The sequence below is a fragment of the Pagrus major genome, chromosome 17 (assembly GCF_040436345.1).
Source record: "Pagrus major chromosome 17, Pma_NU_1.0".
Taxonomy (NCBI): Eukaryota; Metazoa; Chordata; class Actinopteri; order Spariformes; family Sparidae; genus Pagrus; species Pagrus major.
In genome coordinates this window covers 5,484,086-5,502,389 of record NC_133231.1, presented here as the reverse complement: position 1 = coordinate 5,502,389, position 18,304 = coordinate 5,484,086, and the positions used below count along the sequence as shown (strand labels likewise).

General features: G+C 41.3%; 1 protein-coding gene and 1 pseudogene across 1 annotated transcript; both read left to right on the top strand.

Moving 5' to 3' along the window:
- Positions 1-279: 279 nt before the first annotated feature.
- LOC141012355 (matrilin-4-like) lies at positions 280-7,865 on the top strand (annotated as a pseudogene).
- Positions 7,866-8,426: 561 nt separating this feature from the next.
- LOC141012289 (uncharacterized) lies at positions 8,427-17,270 on the top strand. The gene is made up of 4 exons (XM_073485734.1): positions 8,427-8,798; positions 12,568-13,854; positions 15,809-15,853; positions 15,999-17,270. The coding sequence occupies exons 1-3, from the start codon at positions 8,711-8,713 to the stop codon at positions 15,847-15,849; spliced, it is 1,416 nt and encodes a 471-aa protein (XP_073341835.1). The 5' UTR covers positions 8,427-8,710; the 3' UTR covers positions 15,850-15,853; positions 15,999-17,270.
- Positions 17,271-18,304: the final 1,034 nt, after the last annotated feature.

Genomic DNA, 18,304 nt, shown 5'->3' with positions numbered 1-18,304 from the left:
GTTTTGATTACAGGTGCTCATGTCCAGGCAATCCTGCCAAATGTGATTGCATTTTACAATTAGGTCAGGCAGACTTAATATTAAAAAAAAAAAAAAGAAGGAAAAGAAAATTTGTGTTACAAATAACATTCTACTGATTTTGTCAATTCCCCTCTTGCCTTCCTGTCTCTTTCTTTTCTCTGTCTGCCTGTACTCTTCCATGCAGACTTGTGCTGTGCTTGCACTGCATTGTGGGAGTGAAAGTCTCTCTAAACGCTGTAGTTGTCACCTCTTGTCAGAATGAGGTCTCTAGCCCTTGGCCTTTTCTGCCTGTTGTGCTGTGATGCAGTTCGCCTGGACAGACGCCGTCCCCGACCCATTGCAGCCAGAGGGCGAAATGAGACAAGTGCCCAGACCAAAGCAGTGGGTAAGTGAGAAGTTAGTGACCAAAATGTGTGTTTTCGATACCTTTGTCTATTTCTATCTAAGAAACAAGATGATGGTTCGGATTTCGGCTCAAACTGAGCTGTGTGTTTGTAGTATTTGCCTCCCTGATCACAAACCTCCGTGTTTTTGGTCACAGAGAACTCTTGCAAAGCCACCCCGCTGGATTTCGTTTTCGTCATCGACAGCTCCAGAAGCATCCGCCCCCATGACTACGAGAAGGTCAAGACCTTCATTGTCAACCTGCTCCAGTTCCTGGAGATCGGCCCTGATGTCACTCGGGTTGGTCTGCTCCAGTATGGCAGCGTGGTCCAGCCCGAGTTCTCCCTCAACACCTACACCACCAAGGCTGAGGTGGAGCAGGCGGTGAGGAACATGGAGCACCTCGCTACAGGGACAATGACCGGTCTGGCCATCCAGTACACCATGGAGACATCCTTCACTGAGGAAGATGGAGCACGACCAGCAAGCCTGCACATCCCACGAATAGCTATGATTGTGACTGATGGGCGGCCTCAGGACACGGTGGAGGAGATAGCAGCTCAGGCGAGGCAGGCCGGGATCCAGATCTTTGCCATCGGAGTCGGCAGGGTGGATATGGACACTCTGAAGACCATAGGGAGTGAGCCACACTCTGAGCATGTGCACCTGGTGGCCAACTTTAGCCAAATAGAAACCCTCATCTCCGTGTTCCAGTCCAAACTGTGTGGAGGTGATGAATCTATTTTCTCTCATTTCATTCCAATATCAATCCTCATTGATGCATGCATGTGTGTTTGCACCCTTTGTTTCAGTACCTGTGCTGGTGTGTGTCCATGCATGTGTTAGGTTCAGAGATGTGTGAGGTGGTGGACCATCAGTGCGAGCACATCTGTGTGAGCAGCCCTGCCTCATACAGGTGCAAGTGCAGGAAAGGCTTCACCCTCAACCCCGATGGGAAGACATGTAAAGGTGAAAGAACTTCTTTTCTTTTCTCTCATCGGATCTGTTCTTTTAAAAATTTTACCCGGGAAAAGATGGTCAGCTACAATGTTTTTATATTTACACAGTTATGGAGTATTTAGCCTGTTTTAGCTAGTTGTTTTGGTTTTTCTGCCCAGAACTTATTTGTTTACACAGAACCATCTTGGAAGACGCTTCTATTAACTGTTTGTTAAGGGCAGAACACCTGTTTGTTTAACCTCAAGCGCATAGCACAACGCCTTGTAAAATACAATTCGGCAAAGTCGGCAATTTTTTAGTTGAAGCAGGCAGCTATTTTCAGGAAGAATGTTCTAAAAACCCACTGTATGCTACCTGTCCAGCACCAAACAGCTGATAGACACAGTTAGCAACTAGTTTTAGTTACTAAGGAGCCAAACATTTCCCTCAGGACTAGGAAGAGACCAAAACAGAGTTAAAAGGAGATGGAATTTCTGACTTACATTCATCAGATGAAAACAAACTTGATTCCAAATTAAAAATAATGTAGTTCTGTGTCTGTTAGATGTAGGTGACTTTTTGCTAACAAGTTCGCCATATCAGCTAAAGAGGTGGTGAATAATATGTCAGTGTTGTGTTTACAGAATATTTCTGCTGCCCTCAAGTGGCCCAAAAAAACCAAACTTATTTGCAGGTTTAATTCTGCAAACTCTACTGTGGATGACTGTTGTATTTCTCTTCATGTTCTCACTCTGCAGCCGAGGATATGTGTGCTGTGGTGGATCATGGCTGTGAGCACATCTGTGTCAACTTACCTGATGGCTACGAGTGCCGCTGCCGTCCAGGATATCAACTCACCATAGACCTGAAGACATGCAACAGTAATAATACATCTCTTTAGCCTCTTCTTCTCTTCCTTCTTTATCGCTAGAGACCCTGACCTCTTCCATCACTTCCTCTTTTTTTTGCTACATTTACTTTTGTTACTGTACTCCATTTACCCGAGAACGTTTGTTTAATAAAACACAGTGTACTGTATTTTTGCTGGGCCTCTGATCCAAACGAGAGCCGGCATTCTTCCTGCCACTGACGTCCCTCCACCCACTGTTGGAAAAGGACCCTTTTGCTCCTCTGGATGTTAACAGAAAGTGAAGTGGGGGAGATTTCCTGGAGGAAGTATGCTTTTGCAATCATTGGAGCAGCTGCTGAAATGTGGAGGTGTATCCAGGGTGTCATATTATCACTGAATCAAAACAAGAAGGACTGTTTGATCTTTCCTGTGCTGAGTGGATTTTGATTTTTTGACATATTGATTAACTCTTATTGTTATCTATTATCTCTTTTGTTAAATGTTAAGTCATACTTACATGTTACTTATGTGTTCTTGTTTTCTTGGTATATACTGTGTGTGTTGATCTGACAGGTGTAATCACAGCGACGGGACTTGTAACTAGTAAAATGAGATGTAATGTTCAAGACAGCAGTGTTATTGCTGGAAGTAGTAGTACTGAAGTATAAGGAGAAGTACTCTTGCATTAATAGGTCATTCGTCCTCCTCAGGAATAGACTACTGTGACCTGGGGAACCATGGCTGTGAGCACGACTGTGTCAGCGTTCCAGAGTCCTACATCTGCAGGTGTATGAAGGGCTACGTCCTCAATCTGGATGGCAAAACCTGCAGCAGTAAGTGCTTTTATCTTGCCGTAATCAGCTAAAACAACAGTCACAAAGTGACCTCATGGCAACATATCAAAATTTAATAATGAAAATAGTTTCAGGCTACATTAGACTTTCTTTAAGTTGCTAAGTGTCTTCTGCAGAAATGATTTTTCATTTGCTGATAGTGTTAACAATGCCTCAATCCCTGTTCTCTACTGTTTATGTCACGCAGAGATTGATCACTGTGCTGATGGCACCCATGGGTGTGCACAGGAGTTTATGAACACAGAAGACTCCTGTGTGTGTAAATGCAGATCAGGCTTCACACTCAGGCCTGATGGGAAAACATGCAAAAGTTCGTGTCTGATCCTTTTTTCTACTTCCTTGTTATTTGAAAAAGGAATTCTGTGTGTTTTGCAATTGATTTATGTCTAATGCCCTATGCATTCATATCTATTGTAGGGGTAAAAGTTTTGTACAGGATTTCTACATGATTTTCAATATATCTTAATGTTTGGAAGAGAGCTGATTTGCTGATAACGCTTGGAAAAACTTCAGTTGCTCTTAAATTATAGGGGGACTGAAAACATGTCATGTTAAGATTTAGGCCTCAAGATTATTTAGCTGTCTGGAGTTAGGTTCCCTCTGTTTGTGCCCACTGATACAATGGAATATATAAAGAAGAATGTTGGAAAGGAACATACAGTAAACGTCTTCTAAGTAATTGCTCCTTAAGCCTGCCTCACCTGATCAATTATTTGTTGCAGAGATTGACCACTGTGCTGATGGCACCCATGGGTGTGAACAGGAGTTTATGAACACAGATGATGCCTGTGTGTGTAAATGCAGGAAAGGCTACACACTCAGGCCTGATGGGAAAACATGCAAGAGTAAGTGTCTGATATTTCTTTCCTCTTGTCTTTTCTTCTTATTTCGTGTCATGAAATGTGTTTCACAATGATGTCTTCTTGATTTACATACTGTGTAATGTTCTATACAGTACATTAATAACTGTAGATGTCCTCCTGTTTCCTGGTAGTGCTACAGGATTGTCTGAGCACTTTGCATTTTCTGATTGAGTCCCACAGTCCACACCTTCACAACTGCAGCACAAGAAGAAACTTAATACTGTATTACTATAATCCCGAATGGTGATAAATACTTTCCATTGGTCCGACTGGACTACACTCAAGATTTATTTCATTTTCCCAGTATTGACTCCGTGACTGTTTCCTGCAGAGATAGACTATTGTGCTGATGGGAAACACGGCTGTGAGCAGGAGTTTATCAATAAAGAAGATTCATGTGTGTGTAAATGCAGGAAAGGATTCACACTCCGACCTGATGGGAAAACATGTCAAAGTGAGTCCAAGCTCATGTGATGCAGATATGATGGAGATATTCAAAAGCACTAATTTGTTGGATACTACAGGATAGAACTGCCTTGGAATAAATGAAATACAGTAAAAATGTAATTTCTGTAGCAGTCAGACGTGTTACTTCTTCTGGTGTGAGTGATTCAGTGTTGAGGTTTCTGATTCATTTCATATTTTGACTTCAATTCATATGAAACTGCGGATGCGTGAGGAAAAGCCTGATTTAAACATAATCTTAATCACATATTTGGCAGTTTAAAAAGTCCAAGTGAACAAATTCAGAATATAATCTTCCATGTTTTCAGTGCTGCTATGACTGAATATGTCCCCTCTTCTGGTATTTACATGTTACATCATTTTGAATGACTTTTGAACTAGTTGTGAGGTCAGCGTTAATCCCAGCGCTCACAGAGAATTCTATGTTTTCTCCTCCCCTCCAGATTAACTGGATTTACTGTTTATTTTTTACCAGCATGCACCATTCACGTCCTCAGATACCAATTAGTCTAACAATGATGCTGATGATGAAAACAGAGGACAATTAAGAATACAAATTACCATGATTGCAAATTGTAATTGTAATGACTCCAACAAATCAGGGCCTTTCACAATATATCATATGAGAAAAGTTTTTTGAACACTTATATGTGCCACAGCAACATCATACTGATACTGTTTCTCTTTAAACTTGCAGGTCTGGATCTGTGTCAGACAGTGGACCATGGCTGTGAACATCAGTGTGTCAGCACCAATGATTCCTACATCTGCAGATGTTTTGAAGGATATATGTTGGCTGAAGATGGGAAGAGCTGCAAAAGTATGATCTCTTTGATACAGACCCTCTCCCTTCAGAATTTAAGTAAAAATACATAAAGCATGTGTTTGATGTTTCTGACAGAGGCAGAGTGTGGCGATGGAGTCATGGATCTGGTTTTTGTAATCGACGGCTCTAAGAGTCTGGGCCCTGCCAACTTTGGGCGGGTCAAGCAGTTTGTGAACAGCATTGTGGACTCGCTGGACATTTCCAGGACAGGCACACATGTTGGCCTTCTTCAGTACTCCACAAAGGTGAGGACGGAGTTCACCCTGGGCCAGTACACCACAGCGCAGGGCATCAAACAGGCTGTAACCCGGATGCAGTATATGGGGAGAGGCTCCATGACCGGCTCTGCCTTACGTCACATGTTTGAGTCCAGCTTTTCAGCTAAAGAAGGAGCCAGGTCTAACATCCCTCGTGTCAGCATTGTGTTTACTGATGGAAGATCCCAGGATGATGTGTCTGGATGGGCTACTAAAGCAAAGGACTCTGGTACATTTCCTGTCTTGTCTTGCCAGTCAGATGCACAGCAGTTTTTTTATCAACATTATTTGTAATAAGAGTTTCTTGTCATTATCTTGTTCTCTGTTCTTTTCAGGGGTCACAATATACGCGTTGGGTATTGGCAAAGCCATTGAACAGGAGCTGAGAGAAATAGCTTCAGAGCCTGACGAGAAGCACCTTTATTACGCTGAAGATTTTGAGCAAATGGGAGAAATCACAAAGAAGCTCAAGTCGAGGATATGTAAAGGTACTAACTAAAATATGCTTGAACCCACCAAACACAGTGTCCAGAATTGTGTTAAGTGCTCATAGTTAAAATCTATAAAAATGTCTAACCAAGTGACCAGTGATATTTCATCCTACAGGCCAGGTTCTTGTGAACATTTTCTTCTATTGAAGTGGTGCGTCACTGCCACCTGCTGTTGCCATGATGATCAATGCTTCCAGGCACTCAGGCATTGCTTGCAGGCAGCAACATTGTGCAAAGACATATCACATAACACACATATCACTCCTAACTGTGTCCCACCCACATCTACATGTATGACAGTCTTTACAAGAGACATAGAGACAGGAGGGAAATACTAGAAGAGATAGGGTGAGGAAAAGGGTATGATAGGGAAGGTAAGAAAAAAAGTAAACAGATCTGATGGCAGGAAGATCTTTTCATTTATTTTTTTTCTCTCCCCGCAGACAAACCATCTGATGAAAACATGTGCCAGTGTGAGAACGTGATAATGTTTCAAAACCAGGTGGCTGAGAAGCTGAAGAACCTGGTGCAGAATAATATCCTTTAATAAAACACAGTCAACTTCACAGTTACTGGAACATTCAATATGTTTGTTTTTTGGCAATCTTAGGCGGATTTATCTCTGCTATTCTCCAATGCAAATAAATAGACAGCTATGCTAAAATTGTGTTTAACTGTTTAACAACAGAAACATAATGTCTACAGACTACGTGACTATGCAGCACTAGTGAAGTGACCAAAACTGATTCATGTGTCAGTTGTTGACTGTTTTGTGCTGTTTCTAACCTTGAACAACATTGGAAAATAACTTAGTATGTAACTATTTGTTATTAGTTACTTGGTCCTTAGGGTAATATTTTAATATAAGTTAAACAGGGGTAAACACCATGATGGGTTCTTTGTTTTATGATGTATAGAAACAAATGTGTCAGAGAGTCGTAATTCTGACATTAATTGTGAGGAATCAAGCAAGGCAGGGACATAAGTCATTTTTTCAGGGTTTTATTTGAAAACTCCATGACAAATAATGCAGCTCTTTCTAGCTTCAAACCATACAATGAGCTACAGGAACTAGCAATGAAATAACTGACTGACTGACAAAGAGACAAAGGGGGGAAACATTTATATTTGTTTGACTAGGCAATGAACACAAAGGAGAGGATAAGGGAACATACTATACACAGAGGTGGAAGAAATGTTCAGATCCTACAGTGGGAACTTAGTCTCTCAAGTAAAAGTCATACATAAAATAACTAATGTTTTAGCAAAGTTAAATATACTTAAAGTACCAAAAATAAAAGTACTCATTCTGCATAATTCCAGGTCATATGACATTACTGGATTATAGTTAGTGATGCATTAATGTATACATCCCTTTAATGTTGTAGCTGGTAACGGTGGAGGTGGAAACTACTTTGCATACTTCTGGGTAGCTCAAATTATTTTTTAAGATATATTTATATTCATTTAAATGTATTATTAATCATCTAAATCTGTAAAGTAACTAGAAACCAAAGCTATCAAATACATTTTGCAGAGTGAAAAGTACAATATTTGCCTCCAAAATGTGATGAAGTAGAAGTATTTAGTAACACAAAATGGAATTACTTAACTAAAGTACAAGTACCTCAAAATTGTACTTAGTATTTGAGTAGGCAATTATACAATATACTAAAGTGAAGAGATGATATTAACATTAACTTAATTTGTATGACTTTACTCTGAATGATTTAAAACAGAATTCATAGAATAGCATGTATGAAGTCATAACTTGTGTTAAGTTAAAATCACTCTGTGCAAAAGAACTTTTCAAACGTTGTCTTTTCATTTCTCTCTGCATCTTTCCTTAACGTGCATACTTGAAGCCATGTCAAAGAAGCTGGAGACCCTCGAGAATCAACTTGTGCTCAAATGAAAGGCTGAGACGCCCCCACCCTGCAGTGTAGCATTCACAGGGGATCCATTTAATCCTGCTGCACAAGCTACACTGAATCATATGCAAATGGGATGCTTTCTACTGAAGCTATTTATACACTTTTGTATACAACACAGTGTATTTTTGTCTGTAATTTTCTTTGTGTAATGCAAATCAAGTTAATACTTTTGTACAGTAAACTGACAAATAAACATTTTACATTTTAACATTTTTGGTTTGTTTTCAATCAGGCTTTATGACAATGTGGGTCATTTTTAGACAGTATCCAAGTCATCTATTGTACTTAACCATTTCTCACAACAGACAGAAAAAATAATATAAACTATTCATTCAGTAATAGTAATATAAAAAAACACTACAAAATAACCACTTCATACAGAAATGCATACATTGTGTGCATGTGCTACCCTAAACATTACCACCAGGTGGTGGATCTCTTCCAGATGGGACACTCCTATAAAGGGGAGGAAACTAGCTCCAAGCACATGTTTTCCTCCTCCTCCTCCTCCTTCTATATGAATAGTGTGACTGTGAGCCGGAGACATTCAGGGAACATTCAGCAGTAGTGCCTGCACTGCTTAGCTGCACTCTCACAACAGATCTGGGGCAAGAGGGCAGCAGGCCATGCATAAACACACAAAGAGGCCAGAGGAGATAATGGTGCCCAGCTTCTCTTAGGAACTGAAGAGCTGTACTGTAGCTGTCCATGTTCTCGCTGCCAGACAGGCTCTGTCTTTGCTAACAGAGAGCACTGTGGACTTGTCTTTGCTACTATATTAAGGTCCAAGTTTTTTTTTCATTCATCTCAACTCTTTTTCTCAAACATGGGGTGCTCTTCATCCAGTGCACAGACTGTTGATCAAGAGAAAAGACCAGGTACAAAGCCAGAGGAGAGCAATGGAGATACAGTGGGTAAGTAGTGATCATCTATGTAGAGTTTGTGTCTTATCTTGTTGTCTTTGTTTTTTGGTGAGCATGAAATATGATTTATACACTTTTGTCAGGATGTATACAGTAGTTGCTCTAAGCTAGTTAGATGTGTTGAGTCCAGTCTTGCTGAGGGGTGTGTGACTGCAGATCTGGTACATCGTGTGCTTTCTCATTCTCCTCTGCTGCACAGCATACTACAGTTCCTCCAGGAAGAGAATTATTCATGTTCACCCACTTTCCCCGAAGTGGTTGCTATTTATTTTTAGTCAGTCATCTCCAGCTTGACGTCCATTGAAAGTGTGCTGACAAAAACTGCATGACTTATTGATGAAATAGAACCTGAGAAGGAGCTGACTTCTATAATCCTGTTTAGTTCTTGATATTCCATAAAGCTAATTGGGCATTTAAATGTAGATGAAGCTAGATTTGTAGAATTAAGATAAAGCTCCTGTGTAAAAGCCATCTAGGAGTGTTTTGCAGTCTATCTGCAGCCTGAGGCAAGAGTTGTAACCCAACCTGTTTACTGCCACTGTGCAGTTGTCTGATCTGTGACTTTAGGTGTTTTTTCACACAAGTAAAAAAGGGTCTTTTTCTGCAAGATCATAGTGATATGACGCAAAAGATAGTATGCAACATCTGCGTGCTTCCAAAGTGTTTATGCAAAGGTTTCCCCAAAAAGTAAGTCGCTTAGATTGCCATCTTTGCATGCATGAGAAGGAGTGTTTGAAATTTGCTCCAGGAATTTACAGGTCACACAATGGATGCAGGATTGCAAAGGAGACAGAGGAGGGGCCAGAAGATTGATGCCAAAGTGAAATGTTTTCAGGCTACTCTGAAATTCCTGTGCATGGGACAGCAAAGCCCGGCTCTGAAGCAGTTTAGCATCAAAACATTAAAGTCTGACTAGTGCTTGATTTTACTGGCTGATGCTGATACCCGCATCAGCATACCAGTATGAGGCAGTAAAAACAATTCTGTTTTATAAGGTGATAAACACAAAGTTGTTGCAATGATCCCCTGACTGTGGTTGCGACAAAGATGTGTAATGGAGGCAGGGTATTTCAACATTTCAACATTTTAACAGTAAACTTTATTGCGTCTTTTTTTTAAACCCAAACCATGTTTTCCTAAGCCTAGCCAAGTGTATTTGTTGCCAAAACCTAAACAAGTATTTTATATACATATACCTAATCAAACAGCGACAGAAAACTATAAAGAGACAGAAAATAAAAAAATGAATGAATGAAAAATAACAAGTGAATCGTAAAATAATATAGTCCAAACAGGATTTACACCCTGGTCTCCATTTGAGAGTCCTATACATAGCCCACTCAACCACAACTGCTTCCAGGTGTGGTTTCCGTCGCTATTTCTGTTAAGTTGAAATGATGGTCCTGGAGCAACATCTACTATGATGTTCTAGGGACATCACGACAGCGTTTCAATAATGGTCCTGAAAAAGATTAATTATCATAATCTAGGAAAAACACCAACAAAGCGACATCAGATAGACCATCAGGAAACATATACGCCTATTCCCATATATCTGTGATAGCCCAATATCAGCCGATGCTTTTGTCAAACCGACGTATCATTCAGGCTCTACTTAACATGTAGTCATGCTCGAGTGGCCTTGGTTTGTTTGGCTCTGCATATGGACTCTGTGTTCAAGCCTGTGCAGACGCCCACCAAGAGGCCTGACAGACCATGATTGTCTATTCATGACTCCGACCCACTTGCACATGGATATGTCATGCCAGGCACGGCTGCATGTACATTATGTTCTCACTGCATCTTCCCACATACACACGACTGTCATTGTTAGAAAGTATTCCTTTGTGCAAGTGATTGCTCAAGTTAACTTAACACTTAAAGCGAATGACCAAAGTGTTTTGTACCTAATCATAGCTGGCATAGCTCCTCTGTACTCATGTACAGCGTTTCCATCTTCCACTATGTCACTGTGTGATGTGTGTGTCAGGACATTGTCTCTCCAGCCAGCTATGATCACCTGGAGAAGCTCTTGTCCCTTTCCAGGCTCTTACATCACCCCAACAAGAAAACCAGTTATTGTGCTCTTTGCCCGGGCAGGCTTCTCTAAACATGGCTGAATGGGTGGAGGTTTAAATCATACAGTGTACAGTCTGTCTACCAGACCAGCTGTATGCCATCCAAGCCACCACTGGTCCCATCCCCTGTCCGGGCCCCCCTGTCTGCCTCCCTCCCCCCCTCTGTGCTCTTGGCCAGCCATGGCACTGTTTTGACTGGGATCTCTGTCATCTCTGGCTGCTAAATCATGTTGACACACAAGTCATCCATGCCGGGAGAGGCCGTCTCCGTCCCGACCCAAACACACATTCACACTTTTCAATAGCGGTTCACTCCTGCTGTGCAGACAACAGCTTTGTATTGTCTGTTATAGTTGGTGGATATCTGCGTAAAGAAGTTGAAACTGATGGAAAACATGTTTAAATCTATAAAGGGAAAGCGTGATAAGTCAAAGGCTTTAAGGAGTTAAAGCTCGTGGAAACACCTGTCTTAAAAAACTCTGCTTTTGAAATGATTCACTCTTATAATTAGCAATATTTCACTTCACATAAACACTTTATTTTGTGCTGCGTGTTCTTCCACTGGCTGATTTGAGTTGCCAGGCCGTCACATTCCCTTCCACCCATCACTCTCGGATCTTTTTACCACATCTGACAGACAAGTAAAACCAGGAAGCAGCAGCGTCCAAACTGTCCACCCATTCAGCTTCTGGTTTATCTCATTTGTGAATAAAGTGTTGCTGCTGAGGAAAACACTGATACAAGACACTTCAAAAGTCTCTGTCAGGTCGTTGTGATTCCTGTAACTGAGACGTGTGTTGCAGTTCCTGAGTATAAGTATCCAAACCCTCTATTGTTCCCCATCTGCTGTTCACATCCACAGTTATGAGAGCAGGGGTCAGGGAATGAGAATAAAGGTAGGGTGTCTCCCCAGAGGCAAGCCAGCAAAGCCATAGTCACGTGTATTTTATTTCCTCTGAGAGTGACTTGCGTGTCCTCAGGGATTTAGGCAAACACAAGCTTCAACGAATCTTATTTTTCAACTACGGAAATGAAAGGATGTTTTCTCTAGCACGCAGTCTGTGTGCCATATTGCCTTATTTCCTATCATCCTGCCTTCCATGTTAAGTTAAGCTGCTGTTTTGCTGTATTTATGGTTTTATGTGTTTGGCACAACAGGAGTTGAGGTAATGTTCATCTGTGAATTATTGTCCACATGCACATAAAAATGTTTTTTAATGACATTTCATAGGGTTAATATTAAGCTTCACTCTCCTGAATTATAAATGAAACAGATTTTTAGCTGTGTCTTTGAAACCAGTTTATAGTCGCATTTTATATATTCAGGAAAGAACTAACAGGGAAATATGTGACGATACAGAAGTTGGTTCCTGAATGGTTGAATGTCACAGTTAGAGTCCATTTCATTATATTATAAGTTGACAAGAGTGTCGTCATGACGAATGTGGTAATTTATTAACAAAACCATTCAATCTATAGATTAACTCAAGGACCCCCCAAGAAGTTTTAAGTTCAGTCAAATGAAGAATCTTCCTCGGAAGCTTTTATCATTGCTCAGCGTTGTTAGTAGTTACTGTTACAGATTAACAACCCGTCGCTAAAGGACTGATGAAGACTGATAAGCCATACTTGCAAGTCATAAATCCTAATCAAGCCTCTCTTTTGTCACCCTGTATTGACAGCGGTCAGAAATGGGTTCATCGCAGAAGATGCACAAACCATCGAGGACCAGATGCAGTTGCCTGTGCAGACTGCCTTACCAGAAGATCTTCAACCGGGAGCCGATGACGAGGCGGAGGCCGTGTTGATAGCCCTGGAGGCCCAGGAGGATCTCGGCTCTGGGGAGGACCTACTGGCTGTTTCTGAGCCACAGCCAGAACCTGTTGCCCCTGCAGAGCCAGCTCCAGAGTCTGCTGCTCCAGCTGAACCCACCACGGAACCCGAGGCTGCTGTAGTGGTGGTGGAGGCAATATCCCCTGTGGAGGAAGCTGCCCCCGTAGAAACTGTTGTAGCTGAGGCTGAACCCGAGGTCGAAGCCATTGTTGAGGCTACAGAGGAGGCCCCTGCTGCCGAATCTGTTGTAGCTTTGCAGGCAGAGGCCCCTGCTGTTGTTGAGGAGGTGACGGCTGTGCCAGCAGAGGCCTCTCCTGAAGTTGCCGCCCCTGCTGTTGAACCTGTTATATCTGAGCCAGCAGAGGCCCCAGTTGTTGTGGAGGAGGCCCCAGCTGTAGCAGCTGAGGCCCCTGCTGAAGTGGCTTCTGTAGAGGCAGAGGCTCCAACTGACAATGCTGCACCAGTTACCGCCTCAGCAGCACCTTGTGAAACCTCAGAACCAAGTGAAACATCAGCACCAGCACCAAGTGAGGCTGCTGCACCGGCTGAAACAGCTGCACCGGCTGAAACTGCTGCACCAGCTAAAGCTGAAGCACCAGTTGAAGTTGCTGCGCCAGCTGCAGCCGCTGCGCCAGCTGAAGCTGAAACGCCAGTTGAGGCTGCAGCGCCAGTTGAAGCTGCAGCGCCTGCTGAAGCTGCAGCTCCAGCTGAAGCGGCTGCGCCAGCTGAAGCCGAAGCAGCTGTTGAAGCTGCTGCGCCAGCTGAAGTTGCAGCCTCAGCTGAAGGTGTAGTACCAGAGGAGGCTTCAGCACCAAGTGAGGCTTCAGTAGCAGCTGCGCCTGTAGAGGCAGCAGATACTATAATAATCCCAGAGATTGCTGTAGCAACTATTCCAGAGATGCCTCCATTATCTCCAGCCAAGGTAGAGACCCCCGCTGAGCCTCAGCCTGCTGTTGAGGAGCCAACAGTACCTCCAGCGGCCCCTGCTGAGACTGCCTCACCAGCACAGGCAGCTACACCAGCTGTTTCAGAAACCTCTTCAGAAGCAGCCCAAGAAGCTCCAGCAGCAACTGTTACCACGGCAGCCCCAGCAGAGACTCCTGTGGTTGACTCTGCAGCACCCTCAGCACCTGCAGGTTTGAATCTCTGATTCTATATTGCTCTCTACCTTATATCGTCAGAAATTTTAAGTAGTTGTTCTGCATAGTCCAGTAAAGAAATCATTGCTTTACACCACCTTAGTAATTAGAACTCATTTGTACAGCATTAATGGTAAGATATCAGAGCAGTAGCTCTGTATAGCAGATTTTCATCTGTCTTCTACATGTGTTGACACACTGCAATGCAGCCCAGTCACATTTCTTCCATAGAAGTATTAACGGCTGATGGATGACAATAGGATTCAAGTGATTGATGGCTCCAATTGTTAGGGAGAGTACAGCATGTCTTGAGGGAGTTTACGACAGGTTGTCTGCCTCAGTGGTTTACATTATTAAACACTGAATTGTTTCCAGGCAAACCTGTCATGCTAACTTTGACTCAAGGGAGTCACACCGTGCTTTAACCTGCCTGATAAAGCATGATCAGCAAATGCCGACAGACAAAAATTGACAGTCCTCCAAACAGTTCAGTGTTGCCACTGGCTAAACTAGCTGGGGAATCTATGCAAACATGCATCTGGCACTAAACATGTGCAAACAAGCAGGAAAAGCTTAGACAGTGAAGAGACAGATAAAGCTAAGTGATGTGCACACAGATAAGGAGATTTTGTTTACACCCTGGTGAACAATTACACCAGCCAATCCATCTACCTGTTAAACACATGGCCCAATGTCTCACTTTTACATCACCCCCTTCTATTGCTAACTAAGAGGGTATCCAACAGAAACAAGCACGGTTAGCAACATGAAGCTGTGAGTAAACCATTCAACTGTTCATGTCATAAACAATCCTTCACATAGGTTCCCGTCTGTGATTAGTTGGAGCTGACAGGATGAACAGGATATTGTTGGGCCGCAAGGCTGAACAGATAACACAGTGTGGGGAACAGAAAGCAGCTACACACTCTGCCAGTGAGAAACGAGGGCCTGTCTTGAGTGTGTCGATTATGGCAGGAGCATGTTGTCAGCACAACAGCTCCAGTCACGCAACTCTCACTCATTGTACTCTATTGTGGACTGACTACAGAATAATCATGCCCTGCTGCTTCGAATTACATAAGACAATGTAAATGCTCCACAAGCCTGACTGGAATCAGGCTTGTGCAAAAAATGTGAAGTCAAACAGTTTTCACAGCTCATTTTAAAGAGAAATTCAGTCATAATGTGTTTGTGATGACTCTGCACCTTTACACTACTGCAGTTCAAATTCATTCGGAGTATGCTGTAGCGATGTTATTTCTTCACTCAGCACTGAAGCTAATGGTTTTAAGACAGGTACAGACACAGCAGTCCTGTTTTTACGTGCCTGGCTACAATATGTGGAATTTGACACCTTTTCACTACAAAGTAAAATGATACTCTGGTTAAAATCTGTCTTTATTTAGAAAAACTGATGACTGAAACAATTTCAAATCAGTGTGCTAATTATCAAGTATGTATTCTACATATTAACTCATTAAATGCACAGTTCCTCCAGTGGTCAATTGACCTGGCTGAGGCGCTGAGCTTGCACAGCCTGAACCCCACTCTTTACTCTGAGAGAACATGTTGTACTTTTAGGGCAGAGACGCCCCTCCAGGCAGCACGTGTAAAATACTGGTCTGGTGAGGAAGACCTATTACATAACTTTTTATGAGACTTTTTCTCCAGAGGCTCGGTATAGCATGTGTGCGTGTGTGTGTGTGTGTCAGAAGCCAGGTATATCACTAGTAAACCTGTTCAACAGAACCAGATGTGGCTTAGAAGGAATGTTCGTGCTTCACTTCTCCTCTGTGGTGCCATGTGACGGGAGTTTTGTCTTCAGTTTGGTGACGATGAAGTCGCATGTGAAACAAGCTCAGCGTGCCCTCAGCATGAAAGACTACAATGTGGCTTATATAGAATGAAAATGTCATTTTGACTTCTTCTCAATCTCTCTCTCTCTGTGTAGTGGTGTCTGCAACTGAGGAGAACGCCAAAAAGGAGGATTGAGTTGGTAAGAGCACAACCACAAACCACACTTTAACCTAATGAAAATACTACAGGATCAGCTCAGTATCCAGCACTGTATACACTCTCAAAAAACACTGAATATGAAATGTCTTGGGCTTGTCTCACTCATATTCTTTATCTTCTTTCAGAGAGAAGCGGTTGACCAAAATAACCAAAATCCCAAAGCTACCATTGTAAGAAAAGTGGAAGAGAAACGAGACAAAGCAACAAACACCACATTTTCAGTATTGTCTGACCAAACTGTACACCAGATAATTAATATGCATGGTGCCTTAATAACGTGGGTTTAGGAAAGATCAGGATTTTTCCTACATTTGTATATATGAACTAAGTTTTTCTACTGAGACCATACGTGCCTGGAGCCACATTCTCTACACACAGGCCTATGCAAAGAAATTCTTCAAAAACACTTACTAGGATAGGTTGGATGAGACAAGAGGGTGCAATATCCTGTGAAATCTGTGTGAGTGTGGTGGACTAGGGAAGGATGATGTTTAAAATAGCTGCTTCTGAGGAATATAAGCCAAAACATGACTGTGAATAAAAAAATTATGCAAAGCGCTCAAGGTGACGAAAACACCACACTGAGTGGATGAACAACACACATCTTAAATTTCTATCACTTCTATGAAATTAATTTTAAAGGATCACATTTAAATTCAGCCATGAATCCACATTGTTGTTTGGTGTTTACACATTATTTAATTGCAGCCTTTCTAATAAGGTTCATTTGATTAATAGGAATGACAGTACTAAGTGTTGAGTAACAGAGTGTACAGTGTAATACTGATAAGCACTACTGTAAGTCAAATCCATGTTTTCTTCATTAGTTTTCATAGAAAAATCATGAATAAAATGTGTTTTTGTTTTGTTTTATGGAAGAAAAAGGCATGCAGATGGTATACAAAAGATTAGTAATGACATAATGAGTCAATCCCAGGTTGAGGATGCAGATGATCCACATACCGATATGTCATCTTGCTGTTCCATGAAGCCATTTTGTGCAGCTGTACTGTAGCTGGCAGATGTTAATAACATTCTCTCCTTCAAAATAAAGGCATTTCCAACTTTAAATTTAAAGGCATCACAAGGCCGGGCAATGCTGATGTCATATGCACATTGGTTTTGATTTGAGTGCATTACATACATGTGTAGCACAGTAAGAGATCACCTATAGGACATGATTTATAAATTATCTTTAGCTCTACATACTGTGTTAAAAGTGTAAAGTTCTGTTATTTCAATTGTGTAAGATGTGATGGGCGTTGTGGGAACAAAAACTTGTTTTGATGTCCGGTATCTTTTTTCATCCGTTTCTTTCTCTGTAATATATTCATTTTCTGAGCTTTGTCTATGATTCTGCTAACCTAGTGTACAGAATAAAGTTTTACTCACTAATATATGTGCTTTTTGTTTTTTAAGTGAAATGGGGAAACCACCGTGTATAGTTGTGTATTTGTTGTGTATGTTTAAAAAAAAAAGAAGAAAATGCATACATAAAAAAAATGCAAAAGTAAGCTGAGGCTCACATCACAGAGTGCTGAGGACACTTACAGTATATTATGCAAAGGTACAGAACTGGCCTTTAAAGAGTTGTTTTTCATTATGTGGCCTGTAATCTCACAACTATTTGAGCAACACATTAATAACTGATTCAGGCAGGCTCATTTTGGAACAATGTCATGTAAACAACTACATATCTATCCACCACACTACTCTATGACTTTCTGCTGTGCACAGAAACTAGGAAAGTAGTCCTTGGTAATTTAAATGTGTAATAATATGTGCTCAGGACATGCCCAGGCTTGACATCATTTAAAATGAGTTCATACCCCAGCTTCTCATGTTAGACATAATGCAGCTTGACTATAACCATACTGTACTATACACATAAAGCAGTGTGTGACCCTGGAGAACCATAAGTAAGCAAACATCTTAGAAAACACAAATGTTTTTAAAGGATAAGTACACCCAAAAATGAGAATTTAGTCATTATCTACTCGCCCCCATGCCGATGAAATGTCTGGTGAAGTGAGTAGATAATGACTGAATTTTCGTTTTTGGGGTGAACTTTTCCTTTAATATTTCACATTCCTATACTGTATATAGAATCGTGCAAATGCCCAGCCTTCTGCAGCATGTGTTAACCTATCCCAGTTACACAAACGTGGTTTTGGAGTCAAGCCTTTTTCAAGATGTGAGAGGATAGGTTTATGTCAGCCTTTCTCTGTGGATTATTTTCTATTATAATATATAATATATATATATATATATATATATATATTATATTATATTATTATATTATATATATATAATTATACATATAATTATATTATATTTATATTTATATATTATATATATATATAAAATATATAATATAATATATTGTAAGTCAAACGAATGAACTAACTTTTGGGATCAACTCTCTATGCAC